Here is a 25592-nt window from a genome sequence, read left to right as displayed (position 1 = left end):
AACAGGCGAGCTTAACTCTATAAGAGTTCTGTTCTAGCAAACCCTGAATGGAATGGAGCATTAATTACCAGCGGGCAGTGTGTGTACAATACAATGATGTACGTACAATGATGATGATGATGATGAGTGTGTGTACAATAGTAGGAGGAAATAGTATAGTTGTTTCTATTAAGAAATAATGAATATGTTGACATATATACAAAGTAACTCATATAATTAAAATCAAAATACATACATATCTGTATATAACAATACATATGTATACATCTGTATATAATAATACATATGATAGATATGCATGTATTTTGATTTTAATTATATGAGTTACTTTGTATATATGACATACATCTTATTATTTTTTTCTATTCATCTTGCCGTGTAATCTTTAACACAGTCCATCCATCTCTTTTTCGGCTTACCTCTGCCCTCATACCCATCCACATTCATATAACACCTTCTTTAAAATTAGGTGAAGAATCTTCTATCTATATTCCTTTTAAAATACGCATCAACATTAACTGATTATTATAATTTAGTAATGATTTTTTTATATAGTTAATGTGAACACAAGTCTCCCTTGATCAATGAACGTCACATAATGTTATACACTGCGGCCACGTCATAAGACATGACAAGTATAGGATATACTCCAACTAATCCACCAAGGGAAAGTTTCTTGAAAAAAAATCTCCGCCAGTAGGTAGACGACAACTTTGGCCGAAGAACTTGCGAGAATGGTTTCGCTGCAGCAAAACGCTATTCAAAACAGCTTCAGAAATTAAAATTACCATAACGTTGCCCAACCTTCGGTAAGTGTGGAACGCAAAAAAGAAGAAAATCTAAAATATAAACACTTACATTTCCGTCTTTGTCTCTGACTATAATAGACATCCTCCTTCGTTCCGAAGTGAACTCTATTATTTGTAACTTCTCGTACATTTCTATATCTGTACCAATCTTTACCAACAAGTCGTTTCCGTGTTCACCCCAAAATGACACTCCGAACCTACTTGCTGCTTCAACTAAAGCCTTCTCATCAGGACTGCTACCTTGATATTCAAATTTATTATTCTCATTTAATTCTTCACTTTCAATATTATTAATTTCTACACTCTCTTGTATGTGGATTCCGTTTTTATTGGTCTTTTTCTTGCCTCCAAAGAACTTTACCTTCGGTTGGTTCTTGGCTGTAACGGTATCGGTAAATTGAGCCATGTTTTCGTTAGATATTTGCACGCAATGACAGAGAGCGAGTATCGTTAAGAAGAATTTGATGTCTGTCTGAAAATATGAAGTAGATATGAATTTCCTTACTAACATTATATCTATAAAACATATCTTAGATATAATAATAATATCTCAGAATAAATCACACAGCCCCATCTAGTCCCAAGCCAAGCAGAGCGTTGTGTTATGATTTAGTGGTTTAGGACGCCACTTTACTTCCAATGGGTTTTATTGGAAATAAAGTTCTAAAAGCGTCCTAAACGGTGCCAACATTTGTATTCATGAGTATGAAAGTTTGTACCAGCTTGGATGTTTACCTTGTATATATTTTGTTTTTAAAGGATGATAATGGAATGGTGCACCCGCTTGCGCTAACGGTTTACGCTGGCGGGGCACCAGTGGAGGATGATAAGATGAACATGAAGTCAGATCAGTTAGCCCAACGTGACAAATTCGCCGGGAATGTATCACAATGGTTTCAAGGGGGAACCGCGTGGAGGTCGATCTGACATGGTGCATTTTTAGCAATGGGATCATTAGTTACTAACAATCCACTTCCATCTACCTTGTATTAGGTTTGTCTTTGCAAAGAATATATCATAATACAATTAAAGAATTATATCATAATACAAGCTCTACTTAGCTTGGAACTGGAGGACGTTATTATTATTATTCAATATCACTAAATTTTTTACAACTGTAAATAAGATATCCAGTACATAAGCCATTAAAAGCTTTGTTGTTATAAAAATGCAAATAATTGCACATTACTCCGAATTGTGACTTATGTCCACAGATAAGATAACTGACAATACCAATGTAAATAACAAATATACAGAGATCTACAATTATTCATCAATATTATCTGTTGTACGACTATAATGCAAGCAATTCACTAAATATGTACCTATATAATGTTACAACATAAACACATTATGGTCTTGCTGAACCTGAATTCGAAATTAGTGGTAGAATAAAAAAAGAATAGTCATAACTACCTATTTAGTTTATTTGAATAGAGATTAGTTATATTTCTATTGTTATTATGATTTTATTTCTTAAAAATACTTCTTCTATATTAATATTATAAAGAGGAACGAGTTCATTTGAGTTTGCTCAGATTGAGTTTGATGGACATAGGCGAGAATAATTATCATATGAGAGAATATTTTTAAAAACGTTAGAAGATCTTTAACATTTTTGTAAATATTCTCTCTTAATATGTAAACTTTTATAATGCAACCCAACTTATGAAAAAAATACCAAAGAAAAATGTTCTTATATCTCGTAAGCTGCGGAAATTATTACATATCGAAGCCACACTGTCACTTTGCCCCTATAATAGTCTCTTAAACACTTCACTTCATCACAGTAATAGGTTTTGGGACTTCCACTCGCACATAGCTAATGTTGTAAAAAGTAATTTAGGTTATTTTTATTATTGAAATTTCATTTTTAATTCCACGCGGTCGATGTCGCAGTTAACAGCTAGTTTGCGTATAAATTTCAAACTTTAATGTGTATTAGATTGTAATATTAAGTTATCTGTGGTCGAGATAATGTAATCAATATAAATGATCATACAAGATTTTCCTTAATGACAATCTTTTGGACAACAAATAGATATGTTTAATGCAATATTTGGATTATCTATTGTTTTAAGCTTAACAAATTAATTATGCAGTTTTTCCTTATATGTATAGTACAAATATAAGTGCTACATCGTCGCTATAATCTGATATGTCTATATACATCAGTTGTCTAGTACTCATAACACAAGCTCTACTTAGCTTAGGTCTAGCGCAATCTAGAGGCTCCTACTCACTAAAAACTCCAAAGAGGATTTTCTCCAAGTAAAAAAAAGGCTACGTTGTGTGAATTATGTAAGAGTGTAATTTATATTAATTCGCTTTTTTTATAACATATGAGGCAAAGGGGCTTGAGGAATGGATGGTACGATATTACCGCCGCACATGAACACCCACAACATCAGGGGACTTGCAATTGAGTTAACAAATTTTACAGATTTGCATAGAGGAAGGAATTAGAAATGGTAACTCCTATTTCTAATTCCTTCCCGAGAATGGGTGGATGGTATGTTTGAAAGGTAAATTATTTCAGTGTGTTACACTAATCTGTATATAGGTATATTTCCGCCTTTTTGCGTATGGGCTATGTACACACACCGTTTTTTTTTGTAACTGTATTGTATTGTATTTTGTTGACAGACCAATGTAATAGTGTAACTTTTTTTTGTCGTTAACATTACAGTGCCTTGTGTGTTTGGCTTTAACGTAAATAAAAAAATAATCAATCTATTTGTAAGCAACACATTATCGTAATATCACGATAAGCATGCAATATAAAAAAAAACTGAATGTAATGTTACGGGAAATTTGATAAGGTGATAACACCAAATATTCATACCATAGAGTACATCATACGATCAGGAGCTGGCCAATTACGGTTTCTCATTTATTCAATTATTATCTGTACTTACGTCAACATGATGCAATAATCTAATACTAATAAAATCGGTAACAATATTCAGCCAAACCACTGTCTGAAGATAGAAGCCATGAGACCATGTGTATTGTATATTTGTTATAGTTTAATATTATATTTAACTAGCTTTTGCCCGCGGCTTCGCTGTCGTTAATTTATGTGGAATTTATCAAAATCCTTTCTTAGGGGATGCCTACGTCATAGTAGCTTTATGCATACAAAGTCTCAGCCCGATCGGCTTAAAATTGACAAAGTTTCATACAAAGTTTCATCCCCTATTTTATCCCCTTGGGGGTAGAATTAATCAAAATCCTTTCTTAGCGGATGCCTACGTCATAACATCTACTTGCATGCCAAATTTCAGCCCGATCCGTCCAGTGGTTTGGGGCTGTGCGTTGATAGATCACTACGTCAGTCAGTCACCTTTGAGTTATATATATATATAGACTAGCTGTACTCGCGACTTCGTCCGCGTGGAATTTTACTTTATTTTTGTAAAATAAAATCATTTTTCTAAAATAAATTATTATTATTAATTATTACGGAACAGCTAGTTATTAATATTATTTAAATATTTATCAGTAATATAGATTTTTTTTTTTATGGATGATAATGGAATGGTGCACCCGCCTGCGCTAACGGTTTACGCTGGCGGGGCACCAGTGGAGGATGATAAGATGAGCATGAGCTCAGGTCAGTTAACCCATCGTGACATATTCTCCAAGAATTTATCACGATGGTTTCTAGGGAGAACCACGTGGAGGTCAACCTGACATGGTACATTGCTAGCAATAAGATCATCAATCCACATTACTAACAATTACCGTTCCCCCTAAAACATATTGTTTTTTCTTTTTTTTTTAAATTCTAATATAATATTAGATAGATCGACAGATATATCTAGTATGATGTGATAATTCCTAGATCATGGTTGCCTACACAGCGTGGTTTTGCCAGAAAATAATTTCACCACCTGAAGCAAGATTAGATTACATTTTATTATATCATTGCACGTGACACAAGTACGTTTATCAGATAAAATAACAAGTATTCGGCATGTTTATCTTTTCGATCTATATATAAAGCTGCAGAGTTTGTTTGTTTGACGCGTTAATCATTGGAACCCCTAGTCGGATTAAAATAAATAACCCTGGACAATTAACACAGCGCCATCTAGTCTCAAGCTAAACAGAGCTTGTTTTATGGGTACTAGACAACTGATATAAATATTTAGATTTTTATAAATATCTAAATATATATAACTCAAAGGTGACTGACATAGTGATCTATAAACGTACAGCCCAAACCACTGGACGGATCGGGCTGAAATTTGGCATGCAGGTAGTTATGACGTAGGCTTCCGCTATAAATTCAACCCTAAGAAAATTAACGGATTTTGATTAATTCTATAACAAAATCTGCTGTCTCTCACATATGGGGATACTAACCTAATATAGATTACTATAGAAAATACAATATGGGATAAAAGTTTGTATGAAACTTTGTCAATTTTAAACCAATTGGGCTGAGACTTTGCATGCATAAACCAGACCGATACAAACAGTTATACTCAAGAATACAAATGTTTGCACTCTGAGAGAAATCGAACCCACGACCATCGGAATTAAAGCAGTGTGCTTAACCGCTAGACCAACGAGGCCCTCATATATTATTGTTTACTAGCAGAGCCGGCCACAGAACCGTAGCCACAGGCTAAAGTTCTTGAATGAAATAATATTGCAACTATAAATTGAGATGTAAGCTATCCAATCTTTCAAATTGGATCAAGTTGCACACAATGTGCAAATCAAATTTGCAACCGGTTTAGAAGTTTAGCTGTCCATCGCGGACAAACAACGTGACACGTAATTTTTTTATATAAAGATGTATATCGAGTAAACGTATTTTCTTTCTTCTTTCTAATTCTATATAGTAATGAAACAGACTACTACGAAATAGTACCTAATTTGATAGAGTATAAGAAATATTTTCAAATAATGATACCGACCTGAGCAACATTCGCTTCGTCTGACGTTTCCATGTCATACAGAACTGATTGCCTCTCTTCGTAAATGTGCCCTCTGATAGAGCACGCTTTGAAAATCATCTGGTTTTTAGTTAGGGTGCCGGTTTTGTCTGAGAACAGCACCTCGACCTGGCCCAACTCCTCGTTCAGGTCGGATGTGTTGGCTACAGCTGGATTACCAGTTTCGCTGCATTCAAGATCTTTATCCCAACCGATATAAAGAGAACCTGGGGAATAAGAAACTTATAAATAAGTAATTATTATTTATTTTAATACCACAGAAAACACATCATGTAAATTGGCCTGCATTAAAAACTTTATATATTAATTTGACGTCCAAGGTGGTATAGTGGTTTAACACACCGCTTTACTTTCGATTGTCGCGGGTTTGATTCTCGCACGGTGCAAATATTCGTACTCATGTATATGATTGTTTGTATCGGTCTGGTATTTACAAAAAAAAAATCTAAGTATCAGTTACCTAGTACCGATAACAGTAATACTGCTTGCCTTTGGAACTGGATGACATTGCCTGAATTGTCCAAGGATATTCTTATATAACTCATATATAAAACTAGCTTTTGCCCGCGGCTTAGCTCGCGTTAACTTATCCCCTTAGGGGTGGAATTTATCAAAATCCTTTCTTAGGGGATGCCTACGTCATAGTAGCTTTATGCATGCAAAGTCTCAGCCCGATCGATTTAAAATTGACAAAGTTTCATACAAACTTTCATCCCTTATATTATCCCCTTGGGGGTAGAATTAATCAAAATCCTTTCCTACGTCATAACATCTACCTGCATGCCAAATTTCAGCCCGATCCGTCCAGTGGTTTGGGCTGTGCGTTGATAGATCACTATGTCAGTCACCTTTGAGTTATATTTAGATTCTTGTATCACAATGTTAGTTACCGTACTCAGCCGAATCGGCTAGACCGATTTTTATAAAATTTTATATGCATATTCAGTTGCTGTGCTAATCGGCTACTATATATTTTTCATACCCCTAAGTGATAAGGGTTGTCCACCCCTAATTTTATTTTTTATTTTTGGGACTGCTATTATTATTTTTTATATTGTGCATTAAAAATACATACAACCCTAAATTTTCACCAACTCCTAATTTTTAATAGCGATTTAAATTAAAAAGCAAAAGAACGTTTGTGGGGTCAGGCAGTATTATATATAGTTATATAATTTGTTGGTTATACTTACCAAGAAACTTGTACAATTCAATAGTGACATATAAAGACATCGGTATGATGTAATAGTACAGCAAAAGGAACGAAAACAAATCCTGCAACACGAGCTTCACTTTTGAATAATCCACATATTCTCCCAAGTACAACGTGTGCTCAGGATTATTTCTCTCGATCAGTATCTTGGCGGTCATGGATGCTGCGATCTCAAGCAGCAGTAGCAATATGAAAAACGCAAGGAACGCGTTCACCGCCGACTCGCAAGATGAGAACTTGTTGCTTGTGAATTTTGAGTTTAACGCTAATTTCGTTTCCTCTCCTGAAAATAATTATTCAGATGAATATGATGATGATACTTTAACGCACAAATACAATATTAAAACTACTATATTCAAATGGCTTTTGGAAATGTAATAATACACTAGTAATTCACTTTAATATAGATTATTTAGTAAGTGCATTTCATGCCTGCTGAGTAGGCCAAATAAATGATTCTATTAGCTTTTGCCCGTGGCTTCGCTCGCGTTAATTTGTCCCCTTAGGGGTGGAATTTATCAAAATCCTTTCTATGGTGATGCCTACATCATAGTAGCTTTAGGCATGCGAAGTCTCAGCCCGATTAGTTTAAAATTAACAAAGTTTCATCCCCTATTTTATCCACTTGAGGGTAAAAGTAATAAAAATCCTTTCTTAGCGGATGCCCAAATTTCAGCCCGATCTGTCCAGTGGTTTGGGCTGTGCGTTGATAGATCACTATGTCAATTAGTCACCTTTGAGTTATATATATTTAGATATTGTGATGTTTAGATCAAATCAAATCAAAACAAACTTATTTACGATAAATATAGGTGTCCACTAGCTGTCTTTGTACAATATAATGTACCATTATGTTTTGGTTCTTTAGGCGTTCAAAATATAAAAATATAAAAAAAAAATCATTATTAAAAACATTTGTCGTCAAAGCTATATTGTGTTTAACAAGATATTATATCTACCATATTTGACACAATAAAGTATATTATAAATCTATATATAAAAAGGGAACTTAACACCAAAGGGCGTTTTCTACCAGTCAACCATAATGCAAACTGAGAAATTAGTAAGCCGCACATTTATAGTTCACAAACATACCTATGTGGAAACATTTCGTCATACATATATCATACACATAACACCTAATTTGTCAATAATACATATCATTTGATATACATAAAACAAAAATGATATACATTATAATAATAATAGAAATAATAAAAACACTCAGACTGACACGAATGTCTGTATTGCACGGGAATCGAACCCGCGACTCGGAATTAAGACTATCAAGTAATAAATCAACTAATGTTACCCGTAATTTCGGTTGCTTTTTTGAAATACATGATAATATATGTTTCATCAAATCAAATTACATTCAGCTGTTTATTCGTGAAAATATATCAACAAGACAGATAGACAGACACACGTGACAAAGGTTTAAAGGTTTACTTCCAAAGATAGTAGTCGGTAATATTTAACGTACATAGGTATATGTTATCTAGTTTATTTAGATAAACAGTTTCTACTGAATAGTTTTTCGGACAAGATAAAGTCCGTTAAGATCTGAGTACCTGACTATATATATATATATCATAATTTCAAGATTACAGAGACTATTTATAATCTTAGATCGATAAAATATAGTAGCCAAGAGTCTGCAAATATATTTTGGTAAAAGTGCTCAGAATTATCTATTGAAAACTGTTTGCTCAGTGGTCGAGTGGTTTACTCAAGATTTTTCATCCATGATAATGGAATGCACCCGTCAGCACTAACAGTTTACGGGGCACCAGTGGAGGATGATAAGATGAGCATGAGGTCAGGTCAGTTAGCACATCGTGACAAATTTACCAGTATGGTTCCAGAGGGAACCGCGTGGACATCAACCTGACATGGTACATTACTACTAATGGGGTTACTAGTACACATTCCATCCCTGAAGGTTTGATTCCTCTCAGTACACTAATATTTATATTAATGTGGTTTTGTTGGTATCGGTCTGATTTTTGTAGGTAGATAGTATTTTTGTATTTACTTAGAAGAAATGTATTTAAATATTTCTATCAATAGTCTAGTAATCATTATATGCTCAGTTAATTGATTATTTTTAAATGACTTTCAATTGTGCATGCCTAATTAGACAAAACGTATTACAATCTCAACATATGTAGACTTATGTTTGTCGCAAAATAAATTTGAATTGATTTGAATATACACTTATTTCAACATAAAAACTTAATGTATTTGTTAGCAAAGAAAATTAACACAGATAAAAAAAAATTCAATAATGTTGTGTAGGTACGCTGGGAGTGCCCTACACTACCGTTTTTTTACTACTATGGTGCCAAACAAGCATACGGCCCATCTGATGGAAAATGGGTACCCTAACCTATGGACGCCTGAGACACCAGGGGTGTCACGTGCGCGTTGACGTCCCTTAAGTAACCTTAATATATCCTTCTAGAAAACCCCATGCTGTAGTCTCGTGAGAAAATCTACACGGCGAACAGTCATCTCTTTATTTTCTCCCTTGCCTTATCATCTTTCACACAGTCCATTCATCTCTTTTTCGGCCTTCCTCTGCCCTTATAATCATATCTTATATAATACTTTCTTAAAAATATTCTCTTCATTTCTACGCATTACATAACTATACTAAAAAAAAGGTATATAGGTAAGCTAAAGTACAAGTCCTCCTTATTCAATGTCGGGTAAAAGTAAATTAAAAAAGTAATAGTTCAATAAATTTACATTACCTGTATAAACAGCGCACCCAATTGCCCATTCCGTGTTTTTAACTCTGGACCCTCGTAGCATTAGGTTGTCAGTAGAAAGGGCCATGGGTTCGTATCCCGGGATTGATAGAGATCCATGAAAAGAATATAAATTTGCTTCCGGATTTGGCACTGTTATGCTCATTCCTGGAGGCAACATGTCTAAAAAAACATTTTGATTATAAATTCTGCGATTATATTTAATATTAGGTATATTAAATATAATCGCAGAATAGTAGGGAATATAATTTAAAAAAAAATGGGATATTTGGCTCTTTTTAAAATTATTGTTTAACTAGCTTTTGCCCTCGGCTTAGCTCGCGTTAATTTATCCCCTTAGTGGTGGAATTTATCAAAATCATTTCTTAGGGGATGCCTATGTCATAACATCTACCTGCATGCCAAATTTCAGCCCGATTCGTCCAATGGTTTGGGCTGTGCGTTGATAGATCACTATGTCAGTCAGTCGCCTTTGAGTTATATACAGATTTCAATTAGATTTAGTCCTTTCGAAACAGAATTAAGAGAAACCGATTCAATCGATTACAATATCAATAGATTACAGATTACAACAATGTTATTGTGGAATACAGGTCACTTAGTTAGACTGCAATGGCCAACTTGGAAATCGCTTCACAGACTGCGAACCCAGATGGGCCGCTGCAGGTACAACTTGGTAAAATGGGGTGACGCTTCAAGGGAGGCTTGTGACTGTGGAGCGCCATCCCAGACTATGTGCCCAACATCCTGCACAAAGGAAGATCTAAAAAATGTGACAGAATGCGCAAAAGTCGTCGCAACGTTCTGGGGAAAATATATTTAGTTGCCGTTGAAACGAAAGAAGAAGAAGTTAAACTTATTATATTTATTTATAGAATAGAATAGAAGATTAGCTATATTTATATTGCGAATACTAAAGTCTAAAGTGTCACTTCGTTTTATTGTTTCTTTCGATTCCCTTCCTGGCCCTAGTGAGTAGTGTTCTCATAATATATATGATGTACCTACGTCCTACATGAATCACTGAATCACTGGCAAGAAATGCCAGGATTAACACATTCAAAAGACCTAATATCGGGTTTCTCGACCAAATACTCCAATAGATTACTGCTATTGAGTAAAAACAACATATGCATGATGACTAGGGCCCTCACAGGACACTGCAAATTAAACATATGGCAAACCTAGGCACAACAAAAGTCTGCAGATTCTGCCAAACTGAAGAGGAAACGCCGCTTCACATCCTATGTGGTTGTAGCCCACTCATGCATAAACGAAATATCTCCTTTGGAAAGTTTACACTCTTTCCCGAGAAGATAAAAACGATCGCTCCTAAGAATATCCTTCAATTCTTGTCCCTGACGGGTCTAGGTAGCGAACTCTGAAAAGGGCGAGCACAATAGATCTATGTAGGTCGCAGTGCTACAGGTGCTACACATCTGACAATAGCCCAAACAACCCAATAAAAAAATACGTCCTACATCTTACAACAATTCCTAGGTTTACTAACAATTACAACTTTGCTTCAGGAAAGGGTCTTATGAAAGCAAGCAATTTATTCCAAAAATCTAAATACCTGAACTACACCCGACCAGGGGCGGCGGCACCCTCAAGGTCTTCAGATTGGTTTCCCCATCCAAGTTAGCAGTGGTGACGTAGCATCGGCCCTTAGTGCCCGCAGCACAGAGCAGCACGAGATCAGCCGGCACCTCGCAGCCTCGCTTCACGCGGACCAGAGTGCCGGGACCAATTGTAGAGTTGCGAACCTCCTTTGCAACACCATTATGAATTACCTCCACTGTTGAAGACGAGAACATTATTAATTAGTGTTGGAATGTCATTTACTTTATAAAATAGAAATTGTAATTTAGCGTTAGGGTTGTCAAATACTACTTTTTTATAGTTCACAAAAGAAAAAAAAAGGGATTTATACTTTTTATGAGATACAATAATAATGGCCTATGTGTCTATTATAGACGATTTATGTCGTAATGGTCCGTGAACAGCTTCTTTCGTGGCTGTATACACCGATACGAGAACGGCATGGCCTACCACAGGCCCGACAAGGGAAACTATTGGCAGTAGTCTGTACTGAGCCGCCTAGGTGGCGCTTCCGTCTCTTGTCAGCAAGCCTTTGAAGCCAGGCATCATCGCAAACCCTTCGACCCTCCATTACGCGTTTGCGCCAATCTGATCTATTGGTTGCGAGCTTTTCCCAGCCACGGTGGTCTATTTGAAATGTGGCCATGTCACGTTTGGCGCAATCCTTAAAGCGAAGCAAAGGCCTCCCTACATCTCTCTTTGCATTCGCTATTGCACCGAGCAGAACGCGTCGTGGTAAACGAGAGGGTTCCATTCTGTGCACGTGCCCTAGCCAACGCAGACGCTTCTGTTTAAGAAATGCAGTCAAGCTAGGCAGCTGTGCGATTTCTAGAATCCTCTCGTTGGTTACCCTGTCACGCCATGAAATGCCCAAAATTTTGCGTAGACAACGCATGTAAACAGACCAACATGAGATACAATAGTTAGCACAAATTATATGACTAAAGAAAATATAAGAACAGCTAATCTTAATCTTAATAATATTATAAACGCGAAAGTTTGTGAGTATGGATGTTTGTTACTCTTTCACGCAAAAACTATCTACTGAACGGATTGTGATGAAACTTTAGTCATAAAGCTATATTCCTGTAAAGTTGCATACAAATAACATATAGGCTATATTATTTTTTATTTATATATTGAAATTTAACTCGAGTGAATCCACTGGCACAGCTAGTATATTAATACGTGAAGCAAAAACTTGATACCCTTTTATACGAACATTGCGCTGACGTAAGTGTATGAAATTTCTTATACATATAGTTTATATAGAGAAAGAATGCAAAATGCAAATATTTTTTTTTAATTATGAATAAAAATACATTAAATCAATAAAAAAACATTACATTTACTACAATGTATTTGACACACACATGCATATATATTCATTTATTTATTGTTAAAATCTGCGGTCAAATTGCGAATAGACAAATTTTTATTATATGGCCTTAAAAAATACATACAAGCCTAAATTTTCACACTTCTATAACCAACCCCAAATTTTTTATAGCGTTATTAATTTAGATGGTAAAACAACGTTTGCCGGGACAGCTAGTCGTAGTATAAAAAAAGGTACCAGCTGCCACTCACCGTTCTGATTGTTGACCTTGTTGTCGGCCTTGTGCCGCAGCCAGTCCTCGTAGCCTTGCTTCACAGCTGTCACCAGCACCATGAAGCTGAGGGGCGCCACGCTCGTCACCGGCGACACCGGGCTGTCTGCACCATACACACAACTCACACACTGTCGATTCACAACCTATTTATTATTTTGTAGTATTATAACAACGCAGTATCCACCCATCGGTGGCCATATGTCTTTTTTCATAACAATTAAATTCAAAGTTTGTTGTATATTGTATTGGCTAATCGGAAATGTATTTTTTATTCTAAATTTAGATTTAGAACTAGCTGTACTCGCGACTTCGTCCACGTGGAATTTAACTTTATTTTTCTAAAATAAAAGTAGCCTAAGTTACTCCTTATTACATCAGCTACCTGCCAATGAAAGTCCCGTCAAAATCGATCCATCCATTTCAGAGATTAGCCGGAACAAACAGACAGACAAAAGTTGTAAAAAATGTTATTTTGGTGTATGTAACCGTATTCATATGCATGTAGTAAGAAACGGTTATACATCAGCTACCTTCCAATAAAAATCCCGTCAAAATCGGTCCAGCCATTTCAGAGATTAGCCGGAACAAACAGACAGACAGGCAAAATTGGAAAAAATGTTATTTTGGTGAATGTAACCGTATTCCTATGCATGTAGTAAGAAACGGTTATTACAATATTACAAACAGACGCTCCAAATTTATTTATATGTATAGATTGTAGTTCTTTTATAGTACATTCTTTGTTTATACTTCAATGTCTTGACAACCGTTCCTAATATATATCTCCATATTTCTAGTTTTTTCTGCATTTTCTTTTTATCTATATACATTTTATTAATATTATAAACGTGAAAGTTTTTATGGATGGATGTTTGTTGCTCTTTCACGTAAAAACTACTGAATGAATTTTGATGAGACTTCACAGTAATATAGTTTATATATCAGAATAACACATAGGTTATAATTATAAAAGATATTATGTTAATTGGGAGAAATATAGTGATAAATATCAAGTAAGTGTTATACTATTGTTCAGCTATAAAAATGAATCTAAAGTTTCAACTTTTTACATCAGATTTTATTTCAATTTCCTGTTATTGTATTTTTGGCATTTACACGCATTTAATTATTATTTATCACCAGTTTGGCTGGCTACTTATCTTGAGAACTGGCAGGAATCTCACATGCTACATGTAAAGTGGTACGAAACCCGACTAGCACATTTTTTTTAATCAGTTATGTAACATCCAGACATCTCTATTTGTAGATTTGGAAGCAAGATAGGAGGCAAAGGGCCTCCTATCATACTTCCTTATTACCATGAAATATAATTTATAAAATAAAAAAAAAAATACTTATTTCATTATTTAATAATTTCCGAGATATTACATAAAAATATTGTGCGTAAACGGCTAAGCATTAGTTTCAGTTAGCTTTGTTATGATAAGATAGTATAGATAATGCTCTGTATGAAATTCGTGGAAGCGAATTAAGCAAGGACGCGGATGTATGTGGTTCATATAAGTGTGAGTTATTGAAATATTGCACCACCTGCATGACCTGTCACTTTTCAAAAACAAACCATCTTACTAATTATTTAACTATTTTCATACTGGTGAAACCGCGGGCACAGCTAGTTTTAAATAATAATCCTGAGTCTTAAGGTTAAGCTGAACTATAGAGTATATGTACACGTTTTTTTTTAAATGTTAAAGAAATTTATTATTCAAATGGCTCAAGTCAGTTTATATTTCGAGTTCTAGCAAGAATAATAATAATATCTCAGGACAATTTATACAGGGATTTTTTTATTTAGTCCCAAGCTAAGCAGAGCTTATGTTATGAATATTTGTGATACTAGACAACTCTCGGTTTGGAAGCATGACAGGAGGCTCTTTGCCTTTAAAAATAAACAAATGAATTTGTATATAGTTTGAAAAATTGTGCTGGTAGCAAAATAGATTATATACTTACTGTAAGGTTTCCTTTAAACTATTTTGCTAAATTAGTTATTATATTATCCAAATATTACTATTTTAACACTTAATAATATAAAACTACAAATATTTGGATACTAATAATTTACATAATTATGTTTAATATATCTTTATTTATATTTTTTAGAATTAGAAAACGTCTGTGTCATAGCACCAGAAACTTTTACGAGAAAATAAGTAAATATTATTCCAAGTTCCAGATCTTTAGCGCTAGCGCGGCTGTTGTGTAGCACATATATATAAAGTTTTCTTTTTGTATATATTATAAGAGATACATCATTATTACAATTCATATAGTTACATACATAATTACACTAGCGACCATCCGGCATGATCCGTGTGTAACATTTGTAGTGATTTCTATTTATTTCCAAAACAAAATAGTGCCTGATGTTACAAGCTGTTTTTGTATATTAGTCTAGAGCTAAGCTAAGATAATATTAATTTAAATTCACTATATGATAAAAAAACATTTATTTTGGTCATAAAATGAGATTTAAGTCTTAGACTTTTATACGAGTAGTTTAAGAGGAGAAATTCTGAGAACAGGAAATGTGCATTTCTACCTGTTAGTATGGCTGGCTTGAATTCTTCTAACTATACAACAGCTGTTTTGAATTTCCAAGTAGAATACAATTTCTACTATTTAAATAATATAAATCTTGGAAAAAAATTATAAAAAAAAATCCAATGTGATACTTCAGGGTTAAGTTAGAAATAAAAATTAACATCATAAAGTTCTACCAGGTTTGAACAGAAAAAAATATTTATATATTCTTCATTGCACTTTAAAATACATAATTAAAATATAAATTTGAAATATTTTTGCTAAGGAGACCCTATCTCTAAAAGAGATGTCTTCCATTCATCCTAAAACAGCGTGACCCAGGAAGTGGAGTGTGGGTCACAGAGCAAATAATTATTGTAAGAAAATATAAAGGTAAAATAACATATAATTATCATGAAATTTTTAAAACTGAATATTACAGCGTTTTTAATCTTTTTAATTTAATTTCATCATACAGAGATATTTTATTTTGTTTCAGTTTTTACATTGTTTTGTTATTGCTCGCTATATTTGTGTTTCGTGTTTGTTGAATGATTACCGAATAATCATATATATATACCATATATACTCGTATAACTCAAAGGTGACAGACATAGTGATCTATCAACGCACAGCCCAAACAGGGACGGATCGGGCTGAAATTTGGCATTTTAAACAATCGGTAGATGCTAAAAAAATAAATTCATTGATAGTATTGTTTGTTATTACATTTCCAAAAGCATCCAATTGAAATTCAAATAAGAACATTGTATTTGTGCGTTAAAGTATAAATAAAAAAATATTATTGATTTCTTCCGCTAAGAACAGATTTTGATTTCTTCTACCCCCAAGGAGATAAAATAGGGGATGAAAGTTTATATAAAACTTTGTTAATTTTACACTGATCGGGCTGAGACTTCGCATGCATAAAGCTACTATGACGTAGTAATCCCCTAAGAAAGGATTTTAATGAATTCCACCCCTAAGAGGATAAATTAACGCGAGCGAAGCCGCGGGCAAAAGCTAGTAAAATATAATTTAAAAATACTAAATCAGCGAGATACCAACTAAGGGAGCCCTTCTTTAAATAACAATTAATTATTAATGAAGATCATGTATATGTATATATTTGTATAAATTCACTATTACTGTTACTTTACTCTTGTTCATATATTAATTTTATATTATCTGTTAATTTTATAATGTGTTGCTTTTACGTGATATCAAATTGTTCAAAATTTGTTTGTTGTTATTTGTCAAAGCCTGTCAGTGGTTTAGTATGTCGATTATATTGATTCTATTTATGTATAGTCAGCCTTGGTTTTCCTTTAATAAATATAAAAATAAATGTTATTTTATTTTTTATTTTATTTACTTGGTGTAATCTATATTTTGAATAAAATTACAAAATACTTATATTCTATATTGAATTCTGTTGCTGAACAACCGGTGTCACGGCCGTCATTTAAGTATACGCTTTACGTAACATAAAATCATGAGACGCTGTAGATAAAATATAAAATTGAATACATCAATCATCAAAATCTATCAAGTACTTTGTCTGGGCGCTCCGGCCGTCTAATGACATACAGACACACATATCTATATCATGAAGGTTATATACAATACACTCCTTTTTTTATTGTTGTGCGTGCAGATAATCTATATATCTACTTATACCACTCCTTTACAAACTGATTCATGACGAAATATTAAAACTATAATACTTCTTATAGCATAGGGACAAACGAGCTTGCGGCTCACCTGATGGTAAGTGATTACCGCCGCCCATAAGCACCCGCAACACCAGAGGAACTGCAAGTGCGTTATCTACCTTTTAGGAAGGAATAAGCTCTTTTCTTTTCTTTTCTCGTTTCAGTATATTCGACACTATACTTTCATACTTTTTAGTTACGGGCCTTTTAAGATAAAAGAATAAGCTCTTTTCTTGAAAGTTTCAGTATATGTACACATACAATACATGTACTTTTTAGTACATATTAATATTTATGCATATATTTTATATTATTGCCTGTGTGATTACAGAAGTACAATCTTTGACTCATTTAATAATGTTTAAACTATAATTTATAGTAAGTATAGTTGAATTTCAACCACTGGACGACTACTAGTATATATATATATTGGAGTGTCTGTTTGTAATATTGAAATAATCGTTTTTTACTACATGCATATGAATATAAATATGGTACATACACCAAAATAACATTTTTTTTCAATTTTTGTCTGTCTGTTTGTTCCGACTAATCTCTGAAATGGCTGGACCGATTTTGACGGGACTATTATTGGCAGGTAGCTGATGTAATAAGGAGTAACTTGGGGTACTTTATTTTAGAAAAAATCTTTTTTTTTAGAAAAATAAATTAAATTCCAATATGACTGTGGATGGATGTAAAGGGAGGGGACGCCCTAAGAAAAGATGGATGGATTGTGTGAAATATGAATAAAAGAAGAGTATGCTCAGATATGACGACCGATAGAGAGCAGTGGAAGAGAATGACATACTGCGCCGACCACAAATAATGACAAGGCAATGATGATGAAATTTAATTCCACGTACATATATATAGATATTGTGCACTTTCATACCAATAACGATTGCGATGACTGTGACAATGAGGAAGTAGAAGTTGACCACTCTGCGGAACTGCTCGGAGAGGTTCTTCGGTATGAACATGAGGAGGCTGTACTTGGATGTTTTGATCTTGTTGTGCTTTCTCCTGTCTGCGAAGTCCACCTCACCCACTGTGATGAGGCGGGTCTCCGATTTGTTGGATACCTTATTTCCCTGTAAATAAGTGTACGGGTTAGTATGTAATTATAGAATAAACAATTTTGTATAGACCCACTTATTTCTTTAATCTACTGTTCATTCGGAAAGCTTATACTATAGAATAGAATAGAACATTCTTTATTCAAATATACTTTATTTATTTATTTATTTATTTTAGGTAATCAACAGTTATACAATTTATAGACAATTATTACTTAGTTAGTAAAGCCAATAACAGATACCTCATGAATTTATCTTTAATATTAAAGTTATATTTAAATTGGTTATATAAAACAGTTACACACTTAAACATTTAAACAGGTCAGAACCAAAGATACTTAACTATTCAAAAGTACTTAAATTTAAGTACTTTTGAATAGTCCTACTTATTTTTTTAATCTGCCGCTCATTCCGAAAACTGTCTCACAACAAAGACAACAATCAAGAATTGGCGCGGCGTGTTGCACTATTAAATAATTTTTAATGAATAAAAATAATCTAATTACATAAACTGAGTCTGAATACAAACTACCAATTAGCACTAATTTATTAGAGAAAAAATATTAAAACTTACTAATATTACTAATGCGAAAGTTAGTGAGTACGAATATATGAATGGTTGTTGCTATTTCTAACTACTGCACGGATTTCGATGAATCTTTACATCAGAATAACACATAGGCTATAATTATACACATATAATATAAGCTATAAATAGGCACAACTAGTAGACAAAAAGATTAAATTAGTAGTAGAGATTAGAGCAGACCAGTCCCTACAAACAGCGCCCGTTCACGAGTATGACGGTTGAGCCTGCCATCACTGCGCTCGACCATATTTTAGTAAGTATAATGACCCAGCCTACCACGCGTCTACATGTCTGGACTTTCAGTGAGCATGACTACTCAAGACACTCGACCACGTCATATAGTACATATTTAAATTAATATGTGGTTGTAAGCTGTACCACAGATAATATAATATTACATAACTGTACCAAGCCTGTAACTTTATATCCAGGGTCGTTGTAAAAAAAAGAAAAAAAAACACGTGATTGTTTTAAAATTATCATGACTTTAGATAACTAAGGCATTCAAAAGCATTTAACTACCCGTAGAACTCTTTGATCATGGAATAATCCACAATACATATACATTAAAAAACAAATCGCGTAGACCTACTATGTAATTACGTTACTACATTAATACTAATAAAATTGCATGCGCACAGCCGTGAGAATTTTTGCATGAGACATTGAAAACCAATGTGTTTTCTTTATAGAAATCAATATCAATTAATTACAATAGCAAGGTCTACAGCTGATGTCCCGTTTCCATCATTCAATATGAGGATATCTGTGACTGTCTGTGACTCACGGTGTCACTCACCGTTCAAAACAAATCAAAATATCTTTAGTCATGTACGTCTATCAAAATATCTTAGTCATGTAGGTCTATTACAGACTGTTATGATATGTCAAATCTATCGTCAATTCGGAGTGCTTTCGAGCTAAGAAGAATTGACAAGAAACTTAGCTCTTATTCTTTTCAAATGAGCTCGTACATGATTGCAAATATACAGATCCAATTTGAAATTAAAACAGAGATTATATTATTATAATGACAACCAGCACATGTTATTGCAATTTTCAAAAAAGTAAATAATTGTATCAGTAACCCTAACCCAAACAGACCAGTCCCCACAAGCAGCACTCGCTATAATTTTCACGCGGGTGAACCATGGGCACAGCTAGTACATAATATCTCACCAGGGGGGAAGGGAATTGTTAGTAATGGGAACTAGTAACTCCCATTGCTAGCAATGTACCATTTTAGGTCGACCTCCACGCGGTTCCCCCTGGAAACTATCGTGATAAATTCGTAGTGAATTTGTCACGATGGGCTAACTAACCTGACCTCATGCTCATCTTATCATCCTCCACTGGTGCCCCGCCAGCGTAAATCGTTAGCGCAGGCGGTTGCATCATTCCATTATCATCCATAAAAAAAAATACCTCACCACGCCTACCCAACGCGCTAGGCGGTGCCCTCAGTCTAAAGTCGTATCCGTCAGACGGGAGTTGGCTTTCAGCAGCTCCATAAATCCTTCCGCGTGTTTAGAGTGCCATCTACACTCGCCCCCTACCGTCCTATGAAGCTGTAAAGGCCAGCTGCGGCGAACAGCATTAGAGTAGTCCAAAAAATGCATCATTTCCCCCGGTTTTGCTACATTTTTTTACAGCTCCGCTCCTATCCGTCGTCTGTTATATACCTTTCTCGATAAGCATGCTATTCAATACTAAAATAACTTCCAAATCGGTTTAGTAAATCCAGAGATTACCCCTATCCTACCCCTCTTTATAATATTAGTATAGATAATTATATAGTTGTTATCAGGTTTAGTCTATAGATATAGATAGATATAGATAGCAGAAGATGGATATATTTGCTGACGGTACATTCATCGTATTTCCGGTAGATAAGACTCTTTAAAGCCTTATCCATTGATAAATTACATGTTATTTTACAGTTACAATTACTAGGCGTATCTTTTTTTATATATGATGTCGGAATAATGACTGTGTTGACGATATGTATGACCATCACTACGGAAATCACGTTATATGTGATACCGGATTAAGATGACATGCTTCTTATCCTGTAACTGCCCAATCGCACTTACAAAGCATGCTGTTTGGCGGCTGAAATCCAGGGATGTTAGGGCTCCATAACCGTAACCGAAACTATCGGATATCCGATATAAAAAAATATTCGTAACCGTAACCGAATCCGAAATAAAAGTTTCGGATAATATCGGATAGGGGCGAAGCGCAATTGAGACACGTTATGTAACCATTCTATTAGCTATTTGCATTTTGCTTTAGAAATTCCTAAAAAAATTATATCCGTAACCGAAATTATCCGAAACTAACGGATAATCCGAAATAATTTTATATCCGTATCCGTATCCGGTATAATAATGATTCCTATATCCGAAACCTATCCGTATCCGAAATTTCATATCCATAACAACCCTGCTGAAATCGGTAAAACTGAGGCACCGTACGCTGATGACTTTTTACAAAGTTTACGCTAGTTTAACTGTTGACATGAATATTACAAACGAGTTACTATATAAGAAAACTAGCTGTACCCGCGACTTCGTCCGCGTAAAATAGTGACCTTGAGCAAATAATAAAAAATATATATTAATAATCTAACCCAATAAAAAAATTTCATCGTTCTAGCTTCAAAAATGAAATTTCCATACATAATTCCATACAATTCAATCAACAGCCAAAAACTAAGTTTCAAACTACTATCTTTAAAATGAAGATACTTCCATACATACCATACATACATTACATCTTCAACCCCTTATAACCCTTTTTCTTGTTTTTTTTAATGCTACTTATATTAGTGTCATCATGTACCAATGATAAGATGTCGCTATACTGTAACCATTTATGGCTGAGTCCTGTGGCGGTAGGTACTAATATTATCTCAACAGCCTAAAAAATGGGTTTCAAGTTTCTAGCTTTAAAAAATGACAAACCATACAACATTTTAACTCCCCTTTTGACCCTTACAACCCATTTTCGTTAATTATATTTAATCAATACGCAAAAAAATAAGATTGAAGCTTAAACTTTTAAAAAATTCCTCTTTCAGTCTCTTATAACCCTTTTCAGCATTAAAAAGTTACCTATGTCCTATCTCAAGATCTAGACTTTAAAAATTTCATTTAAATCAGTTCAGAAGTTTTGGCTTTTAAGACAGACAGACAGAGTCACTTTCACTTTAATAATATTAGTAAGGTATTTATTAAATAAACTGACCCAAAAAAGCGTAAGAAAAAAGCTTCATCGTTCTAGCTTCAAATATGACGAATTTCTATAAAATCTTTTATCTGCTATTTTATTTTACCCCTTGAATGGAGACAATGTGATATTTACAAATTTAAATGTCATATTTATTTATATTTAATAAACAGTTTAAACATAATAAAATTGGTGGTCCAGTATGGCCAATAACATAATAAAATTTTGTTAAATCAAAATAATAGATATGATATTCTAAATTGCAAACTATCCCTCTACTTGAAAAAAATCTCTGACTCTACTGGCCAGAATGGAGAAAAGCGTATTCCGAACCTGAATAGCTCGGATGGAACGGTACAAAAACTGTTGTTCATAAATTACAACATTTTTAATATTATATGTTGTTTTATTCTTCAAAAATATTAATAATATGTTCTTACACTCTTGTAAATCTATTATAGGCTATACCAGGATTATAATTATGTATTTATAAAATAAAATTGCAGAGCAAACGTTTATTCATTTAAATTCAAAGGAAAAATTGACAAAATCAGTTGCGCTGCTTATACAAATGACATATATGTTTATTTATGACATATGAGCGTTAATAAGTCGCATATTTATACAAGTACTGGTGTATTCAGAGAAAAAATTTTTGGGATGATTTATCAAATCAATTGAACCCAAAACAATGGTTGTTAGAATTCTTGCCTGTTTGACTGTGCGTTTGTATGCGCTAACGTCAAAAAATACGGAAATGAAGAACCACTTCATTTCCGTATTGAAATCGCTCACGAATATCACATACGAGTGTGACAAAGTCACATTACAAAACTCTTCGTTTATACTAAACCAATGTCGAATCGATAACCATCTTTATTTGGAAATGGTCAAGAAAGTTCGCCACAGTTTGCCCGTATATCTATTCTAATCCATTTTATTGATATGTAAGGATGACCACTTAACAATTTTTGCTGAGAGAAACTAAAAAGGCGTCTGCGGAATATGCTCAGCTATTTCATCAACCAGTTTGAATAACAGTGGGATTATCAGAGCAGGATATTGTAGACTAAAAAATTAAAAGATGTAACTGATATAACATCGATATAATGTACAGTGCAATAAAAATAAATCTGTTAAACATATATCATTATAAAATTTCAAAATAATGTGTAAATTTATCAAATACTTCAATGACCGATTGCCAGAAAAGAAAAGAAGAAGAAGAAGAATCAAATAGTTCGCGGGGCAATTGCCGGTAAAAAATTGTCAAACAAATCTTATATATAAAATTCTCGTGTCACAGTTTTTGTTCCCATACTCCTCCGAAATGGCTTGACCGATTCTCATAAAATTTTGTGAGCGTATTGAGTAGGTCTGAGAATCGACATCAACCAACATCTATTTTTCATCCCCCTAAATGTTAGGGGTAGTCCACCCCTAAATGTTTTTATTTTATTTTTTAGACAAAATTATTAGTTTCTATTTTTTTTATGATACAACATACAAAAATACATACAATCCTAAATTTTCATCCTTCTATCATCAACAATTTTTATAGCGTTATTACTTTATATGGCAAAACAACGTTTGCCGGGACAGCTAGTACCATTATAAAAATTTTAAATAATATATGTATCAAATAGTTCGGGGGCAAAGCCGGTACACATTACGGTGATGTTCATGTCAGTAGACGGCTGTTACCAACTTGCTACATACCACCAGGTGAGGGATTACCAATATTTACTATTGTCTACCATATAACTAGTATAAAAAAACAAAATTTCATCACAGTTTCCATATTTTTTTAAGTTTAATAATTATGAATAACTAGAAACTTCGTCTGCGTAACACTTACTTGACATTTATCATTACATTTCGGCCAATTTAAATAACATCTTTTTAAATTATAACCTATATGTTATGCTGATATATGAGCTATATCACTGCAAACTTTCATCAAAATCCGTTCAATAGTTTTTGCGTGAAATAGTAACAAACATCCATCCATACTCACAAACTTTCGTTTATAATATTAATAAGATATAAAACACGGAATTTCATAACAATCCACGTTGTTTTTTATTGTTTAATAATTATGAGATGATATAATGAATCAACATTACCCTCATGTCCTCCTTGTAAAATTTACATGTCAAACGAATAATAAAATTACGTAGCGACTTCATAGTCAGTCGTTCAGGCTGATGGCCACGGCGCGGCGGACAGTAATGACAATACACATCATGTTGCCACCGTGCGAAGGCATGCATCTGGTCACGGTAACCAATAAGTGAAGGTAAATTAATGCTCAACATACGTATATATTATTATGTCACCTTTAATTATTTATACATTATGAAAAACGTACAAGTATAGGATCAGCATCGTTTACAATTATACGTTTACGAGCGGTCTACTGTATGAGGAGTCGTGACTCATTAAGAGAGAAAAGAGGTAAATATTCTCACCGTTGCTTCTCAATTTATATACTTAAATATTCAATATATATATAAAATTCTTCACTTATTCCCAAAAAACAGCAATATTCAATAAATTAATACTAGATTTAAAGACTAACTTGCTGTTCCTAAGTATGATTTAAAAAAGTCAATGGGTCTTTTATGGGAATGGGTATAAAAATTTACAATAAGATACCAAAGGATATACTGGAATCTGTTAAATCATATTTACTGAACAAAGCCTATTATTACTCACTAAACGATTACTTGAATGATGATCTTGCAGGACAATAGTTGTTCATGCACGGGATTTTCATGTCATGTTAGATATAGACACCTATATAAATAAACATTGTAAATAAGTTGTTTGTAAAAAAAAAATAGAAATTCAGTTGAGTTTCTTGCAAGTTGTTCTAATTGAATTTTTATACTAAAACGGACGGTAGAGAAAACATTATAACATAAAAAATTGGACGTTCATAAGCAGCTAAAATGTCCTACGTGAATAAATGATTTTTGAATTTGAATTTATAATACTATTTGTTTATTATCTTACTAATATCACAGATAACATAATATTACATATTAATATTATAAACGTTAAAGTTTGTGTGTAGTGATAGATGAATGTTTGTTACTCTTTCACGCAAAAACTACTAAACGGATTTTAATTAAACTTTACAGTAACATAGCTTATACATCAGAATAACATATAGGCTATAAATTTCACATGGTGAAACCGCGGCCACACCTTGTAATATTATATGTTAGTGGTCATTCTATTCTCTCAAATGAATCTGTATCTTGTAAACATACAAGTTCCATTTGAAAAGAATACGAGTTGAGTTTTTTATCAGTTCTTAACTCTAAAGCTCTCCGACCTGACGGTATTGGACGGACGGCCGGACGATTGGACATATCATAAGAGTCTATAATAAACCTATATGAATAACGATTTAAATTAATAATACTGAAACTAGTTAATTCGTGT

At 33.6% G+C, this 25592-nt stretch overlaps 1 protein-coding gene across 1 annotated transcript in view; it reads right to left on the bottom strand.

The window, feature by feature from the left end:
* LOC131846201 (phospholipid-transporting ATPase IF) overlaps positions 1–25592 on the bottom strand; it is a 42388-nt gene that overhangs the window by 12243 nt on the left and 4553 nt on the right. The window contains exons 2-8 of the mRNA XM_059195448.1: positions 18136–18334; positions 12959–13084; positions 11343–11564; positions 9749–9928; positions 6973–7275; positions 5741–5985; positions 859–1281 (exon numbers count right to left, since the gene is read on the bottom strand). Coding sequence (XP_059051431.1) covers positions 859–1281; positions 5741–5985; positions 6973–7275; positions 9749–9928; positions 11343–11564; positions 12959–13084; positions 18136–18334 — 1698 coding nt within the window. The remainder of the gene's footprint in view (positions 1–858; positions 1282–5740; positions 5986–6972; positions 7276–9748; positions 9929–11342; positions 11565–12958; positions 13085–18135; positions 18335–25592) is intronic.

Source organism: Achroia grisella, unplaced genomic scaffold, assembly GCF_030625045.1.
Source record: "Achroia grisella isolate CSIRO2021 unplaced genomic scaffold, CSIRO_AGI_Agris_v1 utg504, whole genome shotgun sequence".
Taxonomy (NCBI): Eukaryota; Metazoa; Arthropoda; class Insecta; order Lepidoptera; family Pyralidae; genus Achroia; species Achroia grisella.
The sequence above is the reverse complement of the archived record's forward strand: the minus strand, read 5'-3'. Positions and strand labels throughout refer to the sequence as shown.